Source organism: Pongo abelii, chromosome 13, assembly GCF_028885655.2.
Source record: "Pongo abelii isolate AG06213 chromosome 13, NHGRI_mPonAbe1-v2.0_pri, whole genome shotgun sequence".
Lineage (NCBI taxonomy): Eukaryota > Metazoa > Chordata > Mammalia > Primates > Hominidae > Pongo > Pongo abelii.
Genome location: NC_071998.2, coordinates 107,478,633 through 107,493,871, shown reverse-complemented (window position 1 = coordinate 107,493,871; position 15,239 = coordinate 107,478,633). Strand labels below are relative to the sequence as shown.

Here is a 15,239-nt window from a genome sequence, read left to right as displayed (position 1 = left end):
GGTAGAGTAATGGTCATAGGGCGAGACAGACTGATTTGGACGCAGACAAGATAACGTTTTCAAAGTAAAATGGGAAGAATGGCAATTATTTGGATGTGGGAAATGGCAGAGAAGGAAGAGTTATGGATGTTTCCCAAGCTTCTGTTTAAATGTCTGGTTGGCTACTGGCGCCACCAGTTGAGATTAGGAAAAACACTTGCAGCAGGCCTGGAAAGAAAGATGGCAAGCTTTGTGTAAGATGTGTCGAATGTGAGTTCCCGTGGGGCGTCAAAGTAGAGCAAGTAGATATACAAGTTCATGGGTCAAAAAAAAAAAAAAAAAAAAAGGCCCAGACTAAAGATAGAGATTTTGGAGTCATACAAGGAGAGAATGGAGAATGAGAAGTGTGCCTATTATGGAACATTGGAGACTGCTGATACTTAAAGAGTAGGTGAAAGAAGGTCTGTGGAGAGATAGCCAGAAAAGTTAAGAAAAACAGAAGAGGCTAACACTTCACAGGTACCAGGAGTTCTGAATTTCAAGAAAGAGCCAGATAAGACAAAAGAGAAAAATACTGAAATATGTCTGTTTGAACATGCTATTTAATAGAATCTCATGCATGGCTTCCCTAAAGAATGATTCTCAAATTTCTGCTCAATCTCTTCCAGGGACAGGTCACTCTCTACTTGTGAGTAAGAACCAGATTATTATTTTTGTTAGCCATAATAATCAATATTTGTTGATCACTTTCTGGAAGACAGGAACTGTCACAAACACAGGCATCCTTGGTGCCTAGCATCAACCTGGCACATAAGAGGTGCTCAATAAATAAAAGCCTATGTGATGAATGAATAAGTTTATAAATTAATAAAGCGATATATCATAACAATCCTATGAAGTCAAGAATATCACTCCTACTTCTCAGGCGGAAAAACTATTTTGGGGATGAAGCCTGAGGCAGATAAGTGGTCCTTGTGCTTCGGGGCAGGTCAATCAGCTTTTCCTCCCTCCCTGTCCCTTTAGAAGTTCTCTTGGCAAAAAGCACACGGACAAATGGAAAAGGGATTTCAGACTCTTGTGGAGACCCTTCCTTGGTAATGAGGCTGAACTCAAGTTATACACGTGGTTTTGGACTCCTAAACTGAGGAAGCAACTCCAGCCAGGACCTTTCAGAGTTCTGCCAACGGCGGCTGATAGTTTAATTTAAACTTATGGATAATTTGGGCTGGGTTTCTGACTGCTGTTGAAAGCTAAAATCACCCTGATTTCTCTTTGGGTCAGTTTGCCAAGAGTATTTTGTTGGCCCTTGAAGAGCATCCCATTCAGGGAGGTTGATCTTTTTTAAAATACTGCTCTCATCATGTTATGCCTCTGCCCAGAAACTACTGCTTGCTATGGGATGAGAACTGCCTACTCACCCCCTGTGACTTCCCTGGAGTAGCTTCCTTTAGGACTGGTGCACTCACTGTATAGAGAAACACCCTCTGTCTGGATCTTTATAGTGGCAGAGTGTCAAACCTGGTCTTATCTGAGTCCCACTGTCCAGAAATCTTTCCCAGGCTCACCAACCCCCCTCCCCCGCACCCCTCCGCCACCAGGGGCTTTCCACTGCTCCCGGGGGCCTCTAATGCCAATCCCTTCATATCTTTAATGACCACTGTCTTCTGCAGCCCTCTAACAAAGGTTTCTGCTGCTTAACCCTGCATTGCACAGAACTTTGTATGCAGCAGGTGCTTAATATAGACAAAAACCAGTGTGAGCCTGGTCACATGCATCTTAGGCTGATTGCAGGACCACCATGGCTGCTGCCTGGAGGAGAGAGAAAAGCAACCGTGTGCTTGAGGGCAGAGTGACAGGCACTGGACCTGGGCTATTTTATCTTTCTGTCCAGTAAGTTAAAATGAAAAAAACTCAGTCCTTTAATAATTATTATAATTTCTTATTTGCTTTATGTTAACATCTCTTTGGTACTTAATCAGTATTGGCCTAGAGAAAGTCGGTGGTTTTTAGTTTCTTCCTCTGTTAAGTATTTAATGATCTGTAAACAAACACTTCAGACAGTGTGTCTTAAAAAGACCCTGGGATCCTTTTGTTATGTGAAGATTTCTTTAGCTCCCTGCATTGTTTCCCCTTCTCATTATCTGTTTGCTGCTAGGCTGTTCAGCTCTTGAGAGTACACACTTTATTAGATAACCTTAATGATGGAGATGTAGCATAAATTAGTAGTTAAGCCTGAGGGCTTAAGAGCCAGAGACTTCCAGGGCTAGAATCTCTTACGGGGAACGTAACATCTCTGCACCTCCATTTCCTTACTTACAATGCCTGTATAATGTTAAAACTACCTCATAGCATTAATGTGATTAACCAGCGCAATTAATAGAGAAAAAGCCTGAGTGAATTTTATCCAATTAATTTAATTAAATTAATAATTTGAGTTATGTGTACTAGTATGACTTTTGTCTGAGATGGTGAGATGGAAAAAGGGTGGAAATATATGCAGTCTATACAGTTGGCCCTCCATATTCATGGGTTCTCCATCTGTGAATTCAAGAGATGCAAAATAAAATTCTATCTGTACTAAACATGTATAGACATTTTTTCTTGTCCTTATTCCCTAAACATTACAGTATAACAACTATTTATGTAGCATTTACATTGTATTAGGTATTAGAAGTAATCTAGAGATGATTTGAAGTATACAGGAAGGTGTGCGTAGGTTACATGCAAATACTACTCCATTTTATATCAGGGAATTGAGCAGCCACAGATTCTGGTGTTCACAGAGGTCCCGGAAGAAATCACCCAAGGATACTGAGGGATGACTGTATATTTCTCACTGGCTCCTTCTTGTTCTAAAGGTTTCATATTTTGGAGAAGGTCTTCTGGTGACTTTAGTTTTGAAGTTGGGCAGATCTTGGTTCAAATCTCCATTCTGTCACTTAATAAGCACCCGCTTTGAATAGGCCATTTCATCTTCTTGAGCCTCAACTTCTCCTCATGTAAAGTGGGGGATAATGGCCCCTACCTTCCCGTAGCCTTGGGAAAATCAAGAGGATGGTTAAGTGGGGTGTGAGGCAGTTGGCCTGGCATAAGATGCAGCACTCAGGAAGATTTGCTTGTCTGGTGGGTGGTTTCCCAGCTCAGTAAATATTTATTGAATGGAGGCCACATTCTCAAAAGTCACTTAAACATTTGGGGGCTCTGTTGTGTCACCTGGAATGTGGTGTTAACAATACCTGGCAGCCAGGGGCGCTGTGGGTTTGAAATGAGCTACTGCAGCAGGTTCTCCATAAATATCAACATAGTCCCTTCTACTGGTCAGGGGAGGATCCTGGATGCTGCCTAAACCTTTTGGAAGGTCATCTGTTTGGGTTCCTCTGGCCACCCTTTTTAGCCTCAAAGTGTCATTTGTTTCAGTGTCTCAATGATTGGCTCGAGCTGGATGTTGGGACACGAGGGTAGATGGCAAGGCTTCTTCCCTTAAGGGTAAGGGACACAGATGTGGAAGTAAAATACATGAGGAGTCAGTGAAATTATAGCTATGCTGGTATAGGCTCAGGAGGGAAATGGATAAAATGATTGTCTGACTCCTCGCTCTCTCTCTCTCATCTGGCTTATTCTGCCCAACTGGCTATACTTTTACCCACTTACACAGTCATCTCTAGGTATCTTCGAAGCATTGGTCTCTGGACCCCCTCGGATACAAAAATCTGAAGATATTCAAGACCCTTATATAAAGTCCCTTAGTATTTGCATATGACCTATGCACACCCTACCATGTACTTTAAATCAGCTCTAGATTATTCACAAAACTTAATACATTGGAAATACTTTATTGTTTTTCTATTTGCACTGTTTTTAAATTGTCGTAGTGTTATTCATTTAGTCAGTTAGTTTCAAATATTTTGTATCTGAGATTGGTTGAATCTGAGGATGTAAGATCCGAGGATATGACAGGCCAACTGTATACTCATCCACCTCTGCCAGCCGTCAACAACTTTTCAGTAAAGGACCAGATGGTAAATATTTTGGCTTTGTGGTCCATACAAGATTTCTGTTGGAATGACTCAACTCCGCCTTTGTAGTGGCAAATATGTAAACAAAGGAGCATAGTTGTGTTTCAGTAAAATTTGTCTATGAAAACAGGCAGCAGGTTGGGTTGGCCATGGGTGATGGTTTACTGACACCTGGTCCGTGCAAGCATGCACATGGCTATTATGCCCAGGGCAGGGCTTGGTAGAGAGTGTAGAAGGCACACGCTTGAGTCACCTTCTCCTTCCTTCATGCCATAAATAGCAGCTTCACCATAGTCCTCAAGGGCCTGAGAAATCAGAGCCTGAAGTCTACTTCAGCCTCATCCCTCCTTTGTTCACTACAGTCCAGCCATGCTGACTTCCTTTTCCCTCTTCAAAAGTTTTTCTCTGCCTTGGGAATTGAATAGTCTTAACTTCTTGCAATCCTTGCTCAGTTACCTGTTCCATATCTCCCTAAAGAGTCCACATCCTACTCAACCCTCAAGTCTCAGCTTAAATGTCAAATCCTCAAGGAGATCTCCTTGACCCCCTCATTGTAAAGGAGGCCCTTTGGTTATATACTTCCAAGTCTTTCCACTTAGTGCCATTTTCAACAATGACACTTAAATAATTATTTGTATCATTTTCCTAACCTCCCTGGCCTTCCTTTTTCACTGCTGTTTTCTTTGAAACAAGCACGGTGCCTGGCATACAGCAGGCATCAAAAAATATGAACTAAACGAATGAATGACATCATCCAGCAGCCAATTTGCAGAATCTTCTGCCTGGGTCTGACTGCATACATTGGGGCAAGCAGCCGATTTTTTCCTGCAGGCTCTAGCAGTGAGGTTTTCACACAAACCTTACTGCCCATCCATCATTTTATTTTAGACACATTACTTTTCTGTCCAAAAAGAAAACGAGGCTACAATTAGGTCTATATCCCTCACTTGCTTAATATTTCAATTTCCCTCAGGGCACTCCCTTCAAGTAGAGATCACAGCTCATGAATATTGAATGTCTTTTCCAACCCAACATGGACTCCAAGAAACGACTGAGAGCCAGGAGCTAAGAAAAGGCCCTGATACCCAGCCCAGAGGCCTCTACCCTCTCCCAGGCCACCTCAGTCATAACAGCACTGATGTACATCAAGGCACATGTATGTGCAGATGAATTTCTGGTGACTTTAAATATCACAATGAAGTCCTTGTTCTTGGCTACCCAGATTCACCTGCCTTGGACTCTGGCTGCCTTTCAAAGGCACACATCAAAGTTTGGTCTCGATTCCTCATATTCAAGCAAGCACCAAGTCGGTTCCCTGAGCCTGACCCCTTCCTGAGAGTCAGGAAGCTGACCTGGGCTGCGGGCTAGAATTCTTCCCTTCTGGCGTCAGAGGCCGTTCTGTTTCTTTTCATTCCAGCCCTGCCTCTCTGTGGGGTAGGCCTCCCGGGTTTCCAAAGGAGGTGGTAAGCCTTGGTCTGAGGCAGGATGGCAAGCTTGATCCTAACCGGTGCTGACTCAAGGGTGTTTGAATGCATCCATCAGACCTCCCTGTTGAGTACTTCAGATCTTTGGTGCTGCCCGCACGTCAGCCTTCCGCCCCATCGCCTCCTTTTCCTGCTCTTTTGTCCCCTCAGTGACCCCCTTTGACCCTTTGGGTGAAAGGAATTCCTTTCTCTTCCCCAAGCCTTGATTTCTTTTAAATGCACCAGTTTTAAAACAATAACAACCTGGGATTTAAATCCTAAAAATCGGAGCTGAAAGCTCCCTGGGAGCTCATCAAATTCCCTCATTATTTTACAGTGGGGAAACTGAGAACTAGGAGGTTTGGTCATTTTGCAAATGGCACCACTGTAATTTAGCATCAGGATTTGGCTCAGGACCATTTTTGCTGATGATGGGTTGGCTGCCTTTGCATCACTCACAATTGAGACAGGCAATGAGGAAGGGGAAGAAGAGGTGGCGTTAACTGACATCCTTGATTGTCCACTAACTGCTGTGCATTGTGCTAAACACTCTATAGATGTTATGTCATTCTTTTTCTAAACAAAACTATAGGTGTTATAATTACGTCCATTTTTCAGAAGAGGAAACCAAGACTCAGAGGGATTGAGAGATGCCTAAAATGACCCATGTAGTAATTGCAACCAATAGACATTTGAACTCAAGCTCCTCTGTCTCCAACGTTGCTATGACAACTTTATTAAGTGCCAAACACATTCTATGCTAAAAACACGATTTGGCTACTGTCAATGGAGGGTGACCTGTTAAAAATAAAAATACAGCCTAAAATACAGAATGACCCTCCATTGGGGGTATGAGCTTTATGCCATGGAACATTTATAGGGTGATAATAACTGAAAATTGTTGTTTCATGACTCATGAAAATGGCACAAGGACATGTGCATTCACTTTTGTTTCCTGCTGTGATTCAATGGCACCAAACAGAAATAGTGGAAAAGAGAAACACTCTCTGGCTGTTTCAAGAGTTAGTCTGGAAATGGACATAGGCTTTAGGGCAGACAGACAAACTCTGAAGTCTCCTTCTCTGACCTACCTGGCTATATGACTTTGGATATTCACTTAACCTCTCAACACCTCAATTTTCTGACCAGCAAAATGGTGTAGTTATTTTGACTCTACAGAGTTGCTGGGAGGGTGAATGAAATCATTTTTACAAAGAGTTCTTAGCAGAAAAACTGGCACAGTTGGGTATCTAATAAATGGAATAACTTCATGGTTAAAATGTGTAGACTCTGCCTAGATGCTGTGAATCTCACGTCCGCTATTTCTCTGTGTAACTGTAGGCAAGTTACTAAATCTCTCTGAACCACAGTTTTTTCCTCTACAAAATGGGGATAACGTTGTTTATCTCATAGGGTTTCTGGGAAGATGGATACAACTCCTGAATTAATCATATTATTCGGTCAGGCGTGGTGGCTCATGCTTGTAATCCCAGCACTTTGGGAGGCCAAGGCAGGCAGATCACCTGAGGTCAGGAGTTTGAGACCAGCCTGTCCAACATGGTGAAACTCTGTCTCTACAAAAAGTAGCTGGGTGTGGTGGCACGTGCCTGTAATCCCAGCTACTTGGGAGGCTGAGGCAGGAGAATCACTTGAACCCGGGAGGCGGAGGTTGCAGTGAGTCCAGATCATGCTGCTGCACCCCAGCTGGGTGACAAAGTGAGATTCTGTCTCAAAAAATAAAAAATTAAAATAAAAAATATTAATTATGACAATAATAGCATCAGTAGCAAACACATCTATAACACTTGTCAGGCAGGTGTCACCATTTTAAATGCTTTACAAATATAAACTTGTTTTTCCTCACAATAATTCTAAGAAGTAGGAACTTACTAACCCATTTTATGAATGAGAAAACTGCGACACAAGCTAAGTGTCAGGGACAGGCTTTCCACCCAGGATCCATGTTCTTAACAATGATACCCTATGTCATTACTCCAGTGTTAAGAATGCCACCAACCTAGCTGACATATTATCACCCTCGTCGTCACCTTAATCACTACCATCATGACCCCCACCTATATTCCTCTTTCTTTTTCCTCTTTCATAGGCCTGCCTTCAAGCCAAGGGAAGCTTTATTTCAAAAACGTGTTCTGGGGAAAGTTACTACGTTTTCCACGGAGGGAGGTCTGATTGAATACATGCAGTCTGGAGAAGTTTTATTTTGTTTTCTTAATTTTAATTTTGTTAAGGTGAGAGGTGGATCATCTATTATGATTTCACGTTGTTAGAAAGAAAAATAATAATAAATGCAACTCCCAGCAGAGCCCATTCTTCCCCCTCTCCTCCAGCAGATGCTGTTTTCCTTTTCAGTCACTGTTGTTCTAAAGTCTCATCGGAACCTCCACCAAGAAGACGTGGCGATTCATCTTCTTGTTTTCCTTTCTCGCCTTGGCTCAGAGCAGGCCAGAGCAGCCTGACAGAGGGGCCACAAGGCTCGGTGAACCCCTGCCCCTCTCAGCAACTGGTGCGGAGGCAGACTGAATTCTTCTCCCCACCTCGATGTGCCTCATAGAGGAGGGGAGGGAGCTGGGGCTGAGGGTTGCTAATTGAGTTACTGGCCCTGGCTCTAGGACAGGGCTGGGGATGCTGTGTCAGGGATCACAAAGTGATGCTAATGGCAGGAGTAGGGGAGAGAAGAGGAGTGGGGAGGGAGGGAGAAAAAGAGACACACAGGGAATGCCTCCACATCTGGGAAAGACGACGTGGGGGTCTCTTTCGCTTTGTTTTCTTAACTATATATCAGCGTCAAGCAGGATTTGAAACCGAAAGCCTTTAAATAGCTGTTTGACAAATCGGAGATTCCTCAGTATCAGATGAGGGAAGAAGCTTTAGAGTCCTCAGTCCAGTCTCCCTAATTTCACAAAGGAAGAAACTGAGGCTCTGAGGTGCTAAGCTGCAGCCAGGAGGCCTCTAGATCTAAACTGGGACCTGGACCCAACTATGCTGAAGAATACAGGGTGGAAAGTCAAAACAGAGCATGAGGGCTTCTCCACAGCTGCATCTCCTGTAATGCACTAGATTCCATCCCAGAAGGGAGCACATTTCCAGCACCAGCTAAAGATATATTACAAAGTATAACCCCTTTTGGGGACCCTTCACATTTTGTCTGACTAATTTGACTATTACCCCACCTCCTTCAGCTTTTATCAGCAGCCTGTCTGTAGTTTATGACTCAGTGCTTTAGAGGCAGAATTCCCAATGCTGTGAACAATGCCTGCAGCCAGTGCCTGTTGGGGAGAGTTATCATTTTACTGATACCACATTTTTTCACTGAAACCTCAGGCCTGGTGTATGTTATATTTTTAAAAGAGGGGAAAAAAAGACAAGATAACTTCCACATTGCAAGGGGATGAAGCCTGCCTTGCCTGAGAGGTCATGTGGGTGGTGTTCATTTTAACAAGCAACTTATTATGTGCTGGGGGATGAGGGCACCAGGGGTGGGAAATTGAGAACGGGAAGTCCCCAGGGTGTTGCATAATAACACACTGGCACCTTGGGAATATTTCCGGATGTGTGGGCTTCTGAAAAGTGAATGGGAATGTCACCATAAATCTGTCACCCACCCTAACGCTGGTGTTACTAAGCCAGAGAAAACATCAGCCCTTCTAAATGGAAGCAGGAGAAGGACAAGAAGGTAGAAGAGGTGGAGGAAGAGAAGGGGAAAAAGGAGAAGAATAAGAGGCAGAAGAAGGAGTGAAGGAAGAGGAGGAGGAGGAGAGGAAAAAGCGGGAAGAGGAAGAGGTGAAGAGAAAAGAAGAACAAAGAAAGAACGGTGGAAGGAAGAAAGTCATTCAAATGGAGAGGCAGAGTGGCAGGGTAGAAAAAGCCAGGTTCTCTACTCAGACTGGAGACAGGATCACACCTCTGTGTGCTGTGTGACCTGGTGCAAGTTAAGATGTCATAAGAGACCTCAGATCTCACATATGGAAACAAGAGACCACCCGTAGTTCACAGAAAACAAAGATGCGTATGAAGAACCTATCACCTAGTGGATATCCATAAATGGTGGTTGTTGCTGGTATCCTGTGCCTCCAACATTCCACACAAACACACATAGAGAAAAGTAATAGCTAATGTGCATCAAGCACATCCAACTTGCTAGAAATGGGGTTAAATCTCACATTATCTTATGGCAATAATTTTCAGTCAAGATTCTGAGTGACAGTCAACAAAAACCAACTTTGGATAACTTAAGCAAAACAAACAAGCAAAATTTGTTCAAAGAATATTGGATACGTATGGAACACTCTCTGGAGAGCCAGGCTTGCATGCTCTGAGGCTCAATTCCAAGCCCAAGATTAGATCCCAGAACTAGTTTAGTGAGGGGATCCAGAGCTGGTGCTGTGCATAGCTATCTCAGCTTTGATGCTAGATGCCTTCCCTGGTACTTAGGAGGCTGGTATGGATGTGGCTACTCCCACCATCCTCAGCAAAATGGTGTCTACAGTATCCCTAAGTCTAATCACTACTAGCTTCCAATTTAAAGTCTTGGGTTGTTGTGTCTGACTGGAGGGCAGAGGGAAAGCCTAGGTTGTATATACCCACACTCAAGCTACCCAGAAGACGGGGAGAAGGAGATGCTTGTATAATCAACTTCTATACTAAGCGTTGGTCTCTTCCTTATTAGAATAATTATCTCCTAAGTCTAGGAAGGAAATTCTGATAGAAAGCATCCAAAAATGTTGGTAAATATCTTCCACTGTTGGGTTCTAGGGCTTTTACCATTTTCTACATGAGAACACTGAGGCTTAGCCAAAGTTACACATCTAAGTCATGGTATGCCTGAACTCCTGGCTGTTATCTTGACCACTGTCTTAACAAATGCAATCATGGGAACAATGTCAACCTCAGCACAGCCTCCCACACTTGTCTCTCTTCTCTGACTCATTAAAGATTGGTCTGCTGGGAGTAAAGATTCACTGTCTATTTTTTAGCTGTTCCTTTCAGAGGAAGATAGTTTTCTAGACTTCACCTACATGATTTGTCCTTGGAATGTAGTCTCTGGGAGCTGGGATCTCTGGAATGCCTGTATCTCTGTGAGTGTCTATAATGAGATTTTAAGTGGCCAGTGAAGGGCGTAGCTGAAGGCTCTCCTGTAACACAAACTCCACTCAACATACAGGGGTAACAGAGAGGCTTCCCTGGACACTGTCCACACCACTGATGGTTTTGTATTCCATTCCATTAATTTGTGAAATGACTTGTTTTGCAATATTTTTTTTTCATTCACCATGAAAGCCTGCAAGACCTGGAGTTATCTTTTTTTTTTTTTTTTTTTTTTGCAGGTAGCTTACCATAGTGAGCTCTGGAGTCAGGCTTTCTGGGTTTAAATTCCAGCTCCACTACTTAACCGTGTATCCTTAGATCATCACCCCATACCTCAACTTCCTCTTTTGAAAGAGCAGTTCAGTAAAAGAGTTGTTACGAGAATAAGAGTTTATAAATGTGCTTGGTATATAAGAAGCATTCAGCAAACATCACCATCAGCAGCAGAACACAGAATCTGGTAGAGAATAACCATCTACAAAATGAATCTAGGAGGATCTCAGTCTCATCCTCTTGGAAACTCCCTCATCTTTGTTATTTTATTTTGAGACAGGGTCTCGCTCTGTCACCCAGGCTGGAATGCAATGGCGCGATCTCGGCTCACTGCAACCTCCGTCTCCTGGGTTCAAGTGATTCTCCTGCCTCAGCCTCCAGAGTAGCTGGGATTATGGGTTCCCGCCACCACTCCCATCTACACTGTATGTTTAAAATGCAGTTTTTTGTTAATAAGAAATGGTGAACCACATTATAATTTTCACCTACTCTCTGCACCTGTCTCCAGTAAACAAGCATATAAAATATCCCAAATCCATGGAACAAGGGTTGATAAACTTCATAGGTAAAATATGAGATAATAAATATTTTAGTTTCTTTGGGTCATAGAATCTCTGCTGTCATCACTCAACTCTTTCATTGTAGCATGAAAGCAGCCCTAGTCAATATGCAAATGAGTGTGACTGTGTTCCAATAAATCTTTATTTACAATTACAGGGAGCAGGCTGGCTATGGCCTATGGACCATAGTTTGCAGACCCCTTCCATGGATGAGAAGCTCCTACCTATTAGAGATATCCTTATTTTTCCTGATCATTGCAGAGCTCTAAATCAACATAGCAGATGAATGTCAAGGGTCAAGCGTCTCTTTCAGGGTACCATATTCTACCTTCACCCCATCCTACTTTCTTTCCAGAAGCATATAAGCTACATGCCACATTAGTGCAAGTAAAATAGGCAGATATTTTTCAGCATGGTCTGGGACTAGTGTTGGTTGCCATAAGGATGACGACAAAGGTAAGAGTTTGGCTCAGGTAGAGTTCACAATTAGAAGGAATTCAGTCACCCACCTCAAAAAATCACACAACAGAAGTGCAGGTAAGGCTCTTAAGAGTTAAGTTAAGACCACTTAACCCAATCATTTAAAAATTTACAGTAGGTAAACTGAGGCCAAGACTAGGGAAGCCACTTGGCCAGCTTTATGTAAGTTCTCAGCACAGCTGGCACTATAACCTGGTTTTCTTAATTTTAATCCAACGTTCTTTCCACCACACCACTAGGCTAATATCAAGCTTTTACTACGGACTGGATCATATTCAAATCAACAGAGGAGAGAAAATTTTTTGGCAATTTAAAATCCAAGGCCCTGCCTAGAAACTCCCATGTCTTTCCTCCTGGGGCATCTTCCTATCTTCCAACCATAAATATTTACAGAGCACTTCTATTGTGTTGCTCAACCCCTACTGGGTGCCAAGAAGATAGTAGGTGCTCAACAAATGTGTGTTGAGAATTGAATAAGAGACACGTGGTACATGGTCTTCACCGTCACAGAGCTCACAATCTACTGAGAGAAAGAATGTCTAAATGCACCCCTGTAATGCACTGCAGATGCGAGGATGCAATGCTATCTTTTCCTCTTTAGTCCTAGAAAATTGCCTGTCAGTGAGAAATCTTCCCACGAAGGTTTTCATCCCCTGTAACTGCCCCTTCTCTCTTCAGATAGAGCACCTCTGTCTTTTGTACTTGCAAATGAATTGTGATTAGTTTTCACCTCCAGCCCAGGGGATTAGCTGGGGGACCTTTGATCTTCAGGTATCGATTTGCATCTTAAAGGAAGTATGATCTCATCTGGGCCAACTCAAAATTCCACCCCTGCCCCCCCAACCCCTGTCTGTTTACCAGCCCGGGGCTGACCAGGGCCTCCCAAGTGGAGCTGAAACAACAAGATCAGCCAGACTCCAAGAGAAGGCAGAGGAAAACAAATTTCCCAAATGACTCGGTGAAGGTGGGAAAAGGACATTTGCTTTCTAAACACAGGCTGGTCTGCTATTCCTCCTTCCTCAGATCAGAGAGACTGCCCAAGGTTCTGAGTCTGCAGAGGGGACCCTGGTGGTTCCTGGATCACGGCTGGAGGTTGAAAAGCAAAATGAGTTGAGCATGTGCTTGAGAATCAGACAAAATCAGGTTCAAGTCCTGATTCTGTCTTTAATCAGTTTTGACCTGTATAACTCTGGACAACTTTTGAAATTTTTCTGGCGTTTGATTTTTTCTTATCTCTGAAGTAGGAATAAAAGCCTTAAAACATCTCCAGTAATACCCATCCTGGATAGTTAGTGTGAAGAAAAGCAGGGATGTTTGTAAGGTAAAGCTTAATCGAAAGAAGTTACCTGTCATTGGCATCATCTATGAGAGCTTAAGCTCTTGAGGGATTGCTTTGTTTGTTTGTTTTTTCACTGCTGTATTTCCTGATATTGAAAACAGTGCCTGGCACGTAGGAGGCACTCAATAAACAGGTGTAATACAAAGGAGTGAATCATCATTTAGTCATAACTATTGTTGGCATTATAATTGACCAACCATTCAGCACCGTTCATTTCTTCATGAAGGCCACAAGAAATGAAAAAGACGTACCAATACAATTGAAGGAAACTTCTCGTCGGCAGAAAAGGGAGCAGCCGTCACCATTGATCTTATTCATGTCATCGCATTGTTCACCTTGGTCTCTGCAGAACAGATATGGAAGAGAAATTTGCCAATTTAGTCTTAAAACCATGGCTGGACATGGAAAAGTCCCTCCCTGGGCCATGAACCTTCAGTGAGACCTTGCACAAATCCCTTTCTCTGTCTGAGTCTCTGTTTCTTCATCTTCAAAATGAGATTTCTAAAAGGTATGGATTTATAAGATACTTTCACATTTGCCTTGCTTTGTGTTTCTGATGACAAAGTAGAATTCCTGATTCCAACTCATTCTCTGAGATCTCAAGTCAGTTAACTAGTCAGATGGGAGTAAGACATGGAAGAACTAATGAACAAATAAATGGTCTTCCTCCCAGTGTCTAGGAAGTCTCATGGACATTTCCTTGTCTCTGATCTTAAAAAAAGCATATTTGAAGGAAAATGTAGAGATTCTGTTCCTTCACCACTCCCTGCCTTGATATCCTTCTTATTCCCCCAATATACTTAAAGGTAACATTTTTTTTTTCATTCATGCATTCAAATTTAGTCATCCTTCCATTGGAAAGTTTTGCTTTCTCCATCGGGTGTGTCATTTCTTGGTGTCAAGAACTCCAAGGGCTGTGAGACTACACTGTTACGAAATACTAATGCCCCCTTTGTTTTTGTTGGAATTATTTCCACCACCTAAGGATGATTTTGCAAAGGGTTGGGATGGGCAGAAAATGAGCAATGATCTTTGAATTGGGCTTAGGTGATGAGAAGGAGGAGCAAAACCTGAAAGTCTGGATAGGTTATTGCTTTCTGGAAAACGGTCATCCTTTAAAAAACAAAACACTTGGGTTTAGAACCCCATGTCTCAAACTAACTGTATAATCTTGACTAAGTCACTTGACCTCTTGATCTGATATTTCTGTGACAATTTAAATTTAAATTAATTGAAATGAATTATAATTAAAATTCCAATCCTCAGTCATAATAGCCACATTTCAAGTATTCAGGAACCACATGTAGCTAGTGGCTACTGTAACGGACAGCATAGAACACATTTCCATCATTGCAGAAAAATCCACTGAACAGTGCTCCTGTGGAGGCTGAACTTCAGTTTTCTCATGTGCTAAAATGGAGATAATTAGTACTACGCCTCTGAGTAGCTTAAAGTGGTCGGCACAGTGGGTGACACATAGAAGATGCTCAAGGAATCACAGTCCCCATTCCCACTTTGCCTTGGGAGTTCTCTGCAGAGTGTGTGACAGCTGTCCCTCCCTCCCCAGAGACCAGCTGGGACCTGTCACAGCATGGAAGAGGCCTTAGACTTTTCCTTTCACCCAGGCAATTAACACTGGGCAATGTTTGTTGCTTTTAAGAGGTGTCAGAGTAGCAGGATAATGCCTTGCAATCAATCCTTAAGATGGCTAGGGCATTGAATTGATCTCCAAGGAGCCACCCAAGTCCTCTCGTGTCTGCACACCTATGAGCAAAGGAGAAGTTTGTATTTCTAGCTGGTCTCAGCATTGTCTGGCAGTGGATCTTGCTTGCTGGAAATTGCTGATGACCTTGTGCTTCTAAGCTAATGCATGGGTTGTTTTGGAAAAGACTTTAAAAAAAAAATACCTGGGCTGGTTCCCTAAGCCACAAAGCTTACTTTCAACCACCCTTCCATCGCCACCCAAACAGTGTTCTACTGGTTTAAACAAAACATTCAGGTCGCTACAAATATCTTCTAGGCA

At 42.8% G+C, this 15,239-nt stretch overlaps 1 protein-coding gene and 1 long non-coding RNA gene across 2 annotated transcripts in view; one reads left to right on the top strand and one right to left on the bottom strand.

Annotated features, from left to right (window-relative positions):
* The window catches only part of PAPPA (pappalysin 1), a 248,661-nt gene that overhangs the window by 117,587 nt on the left and 115,835 nt on the right, over positions 1-15,239 (bottom strand). The window contains exon 9 of the mRNA XM_024252110.3: positions 13,468-13,559. Within this exon, the coding sequence (XP_024107878.3) occupies positions 13,468-13,559 (92 nt within the window). The remainder of the gene's footprint in view (positions 1-13,467; positions 13,560-15,239) is intronic.
* The window catches only part of LOC129048000 (uncharacterized), a 116,444-nt gene continuing 114,757 nt past the window's right edge, over positions 13,553-15,239 (top strand). Inside the window, exon 1 of the long non-coding RNA XR_008509962.2 lies at positions 13,553-13,724. This is a non-coding gene — a long non-coding RNA (uncharacterized LOC129048000). The remainder of the gene's footprint in view (positions 13,725-15,239) is intronic.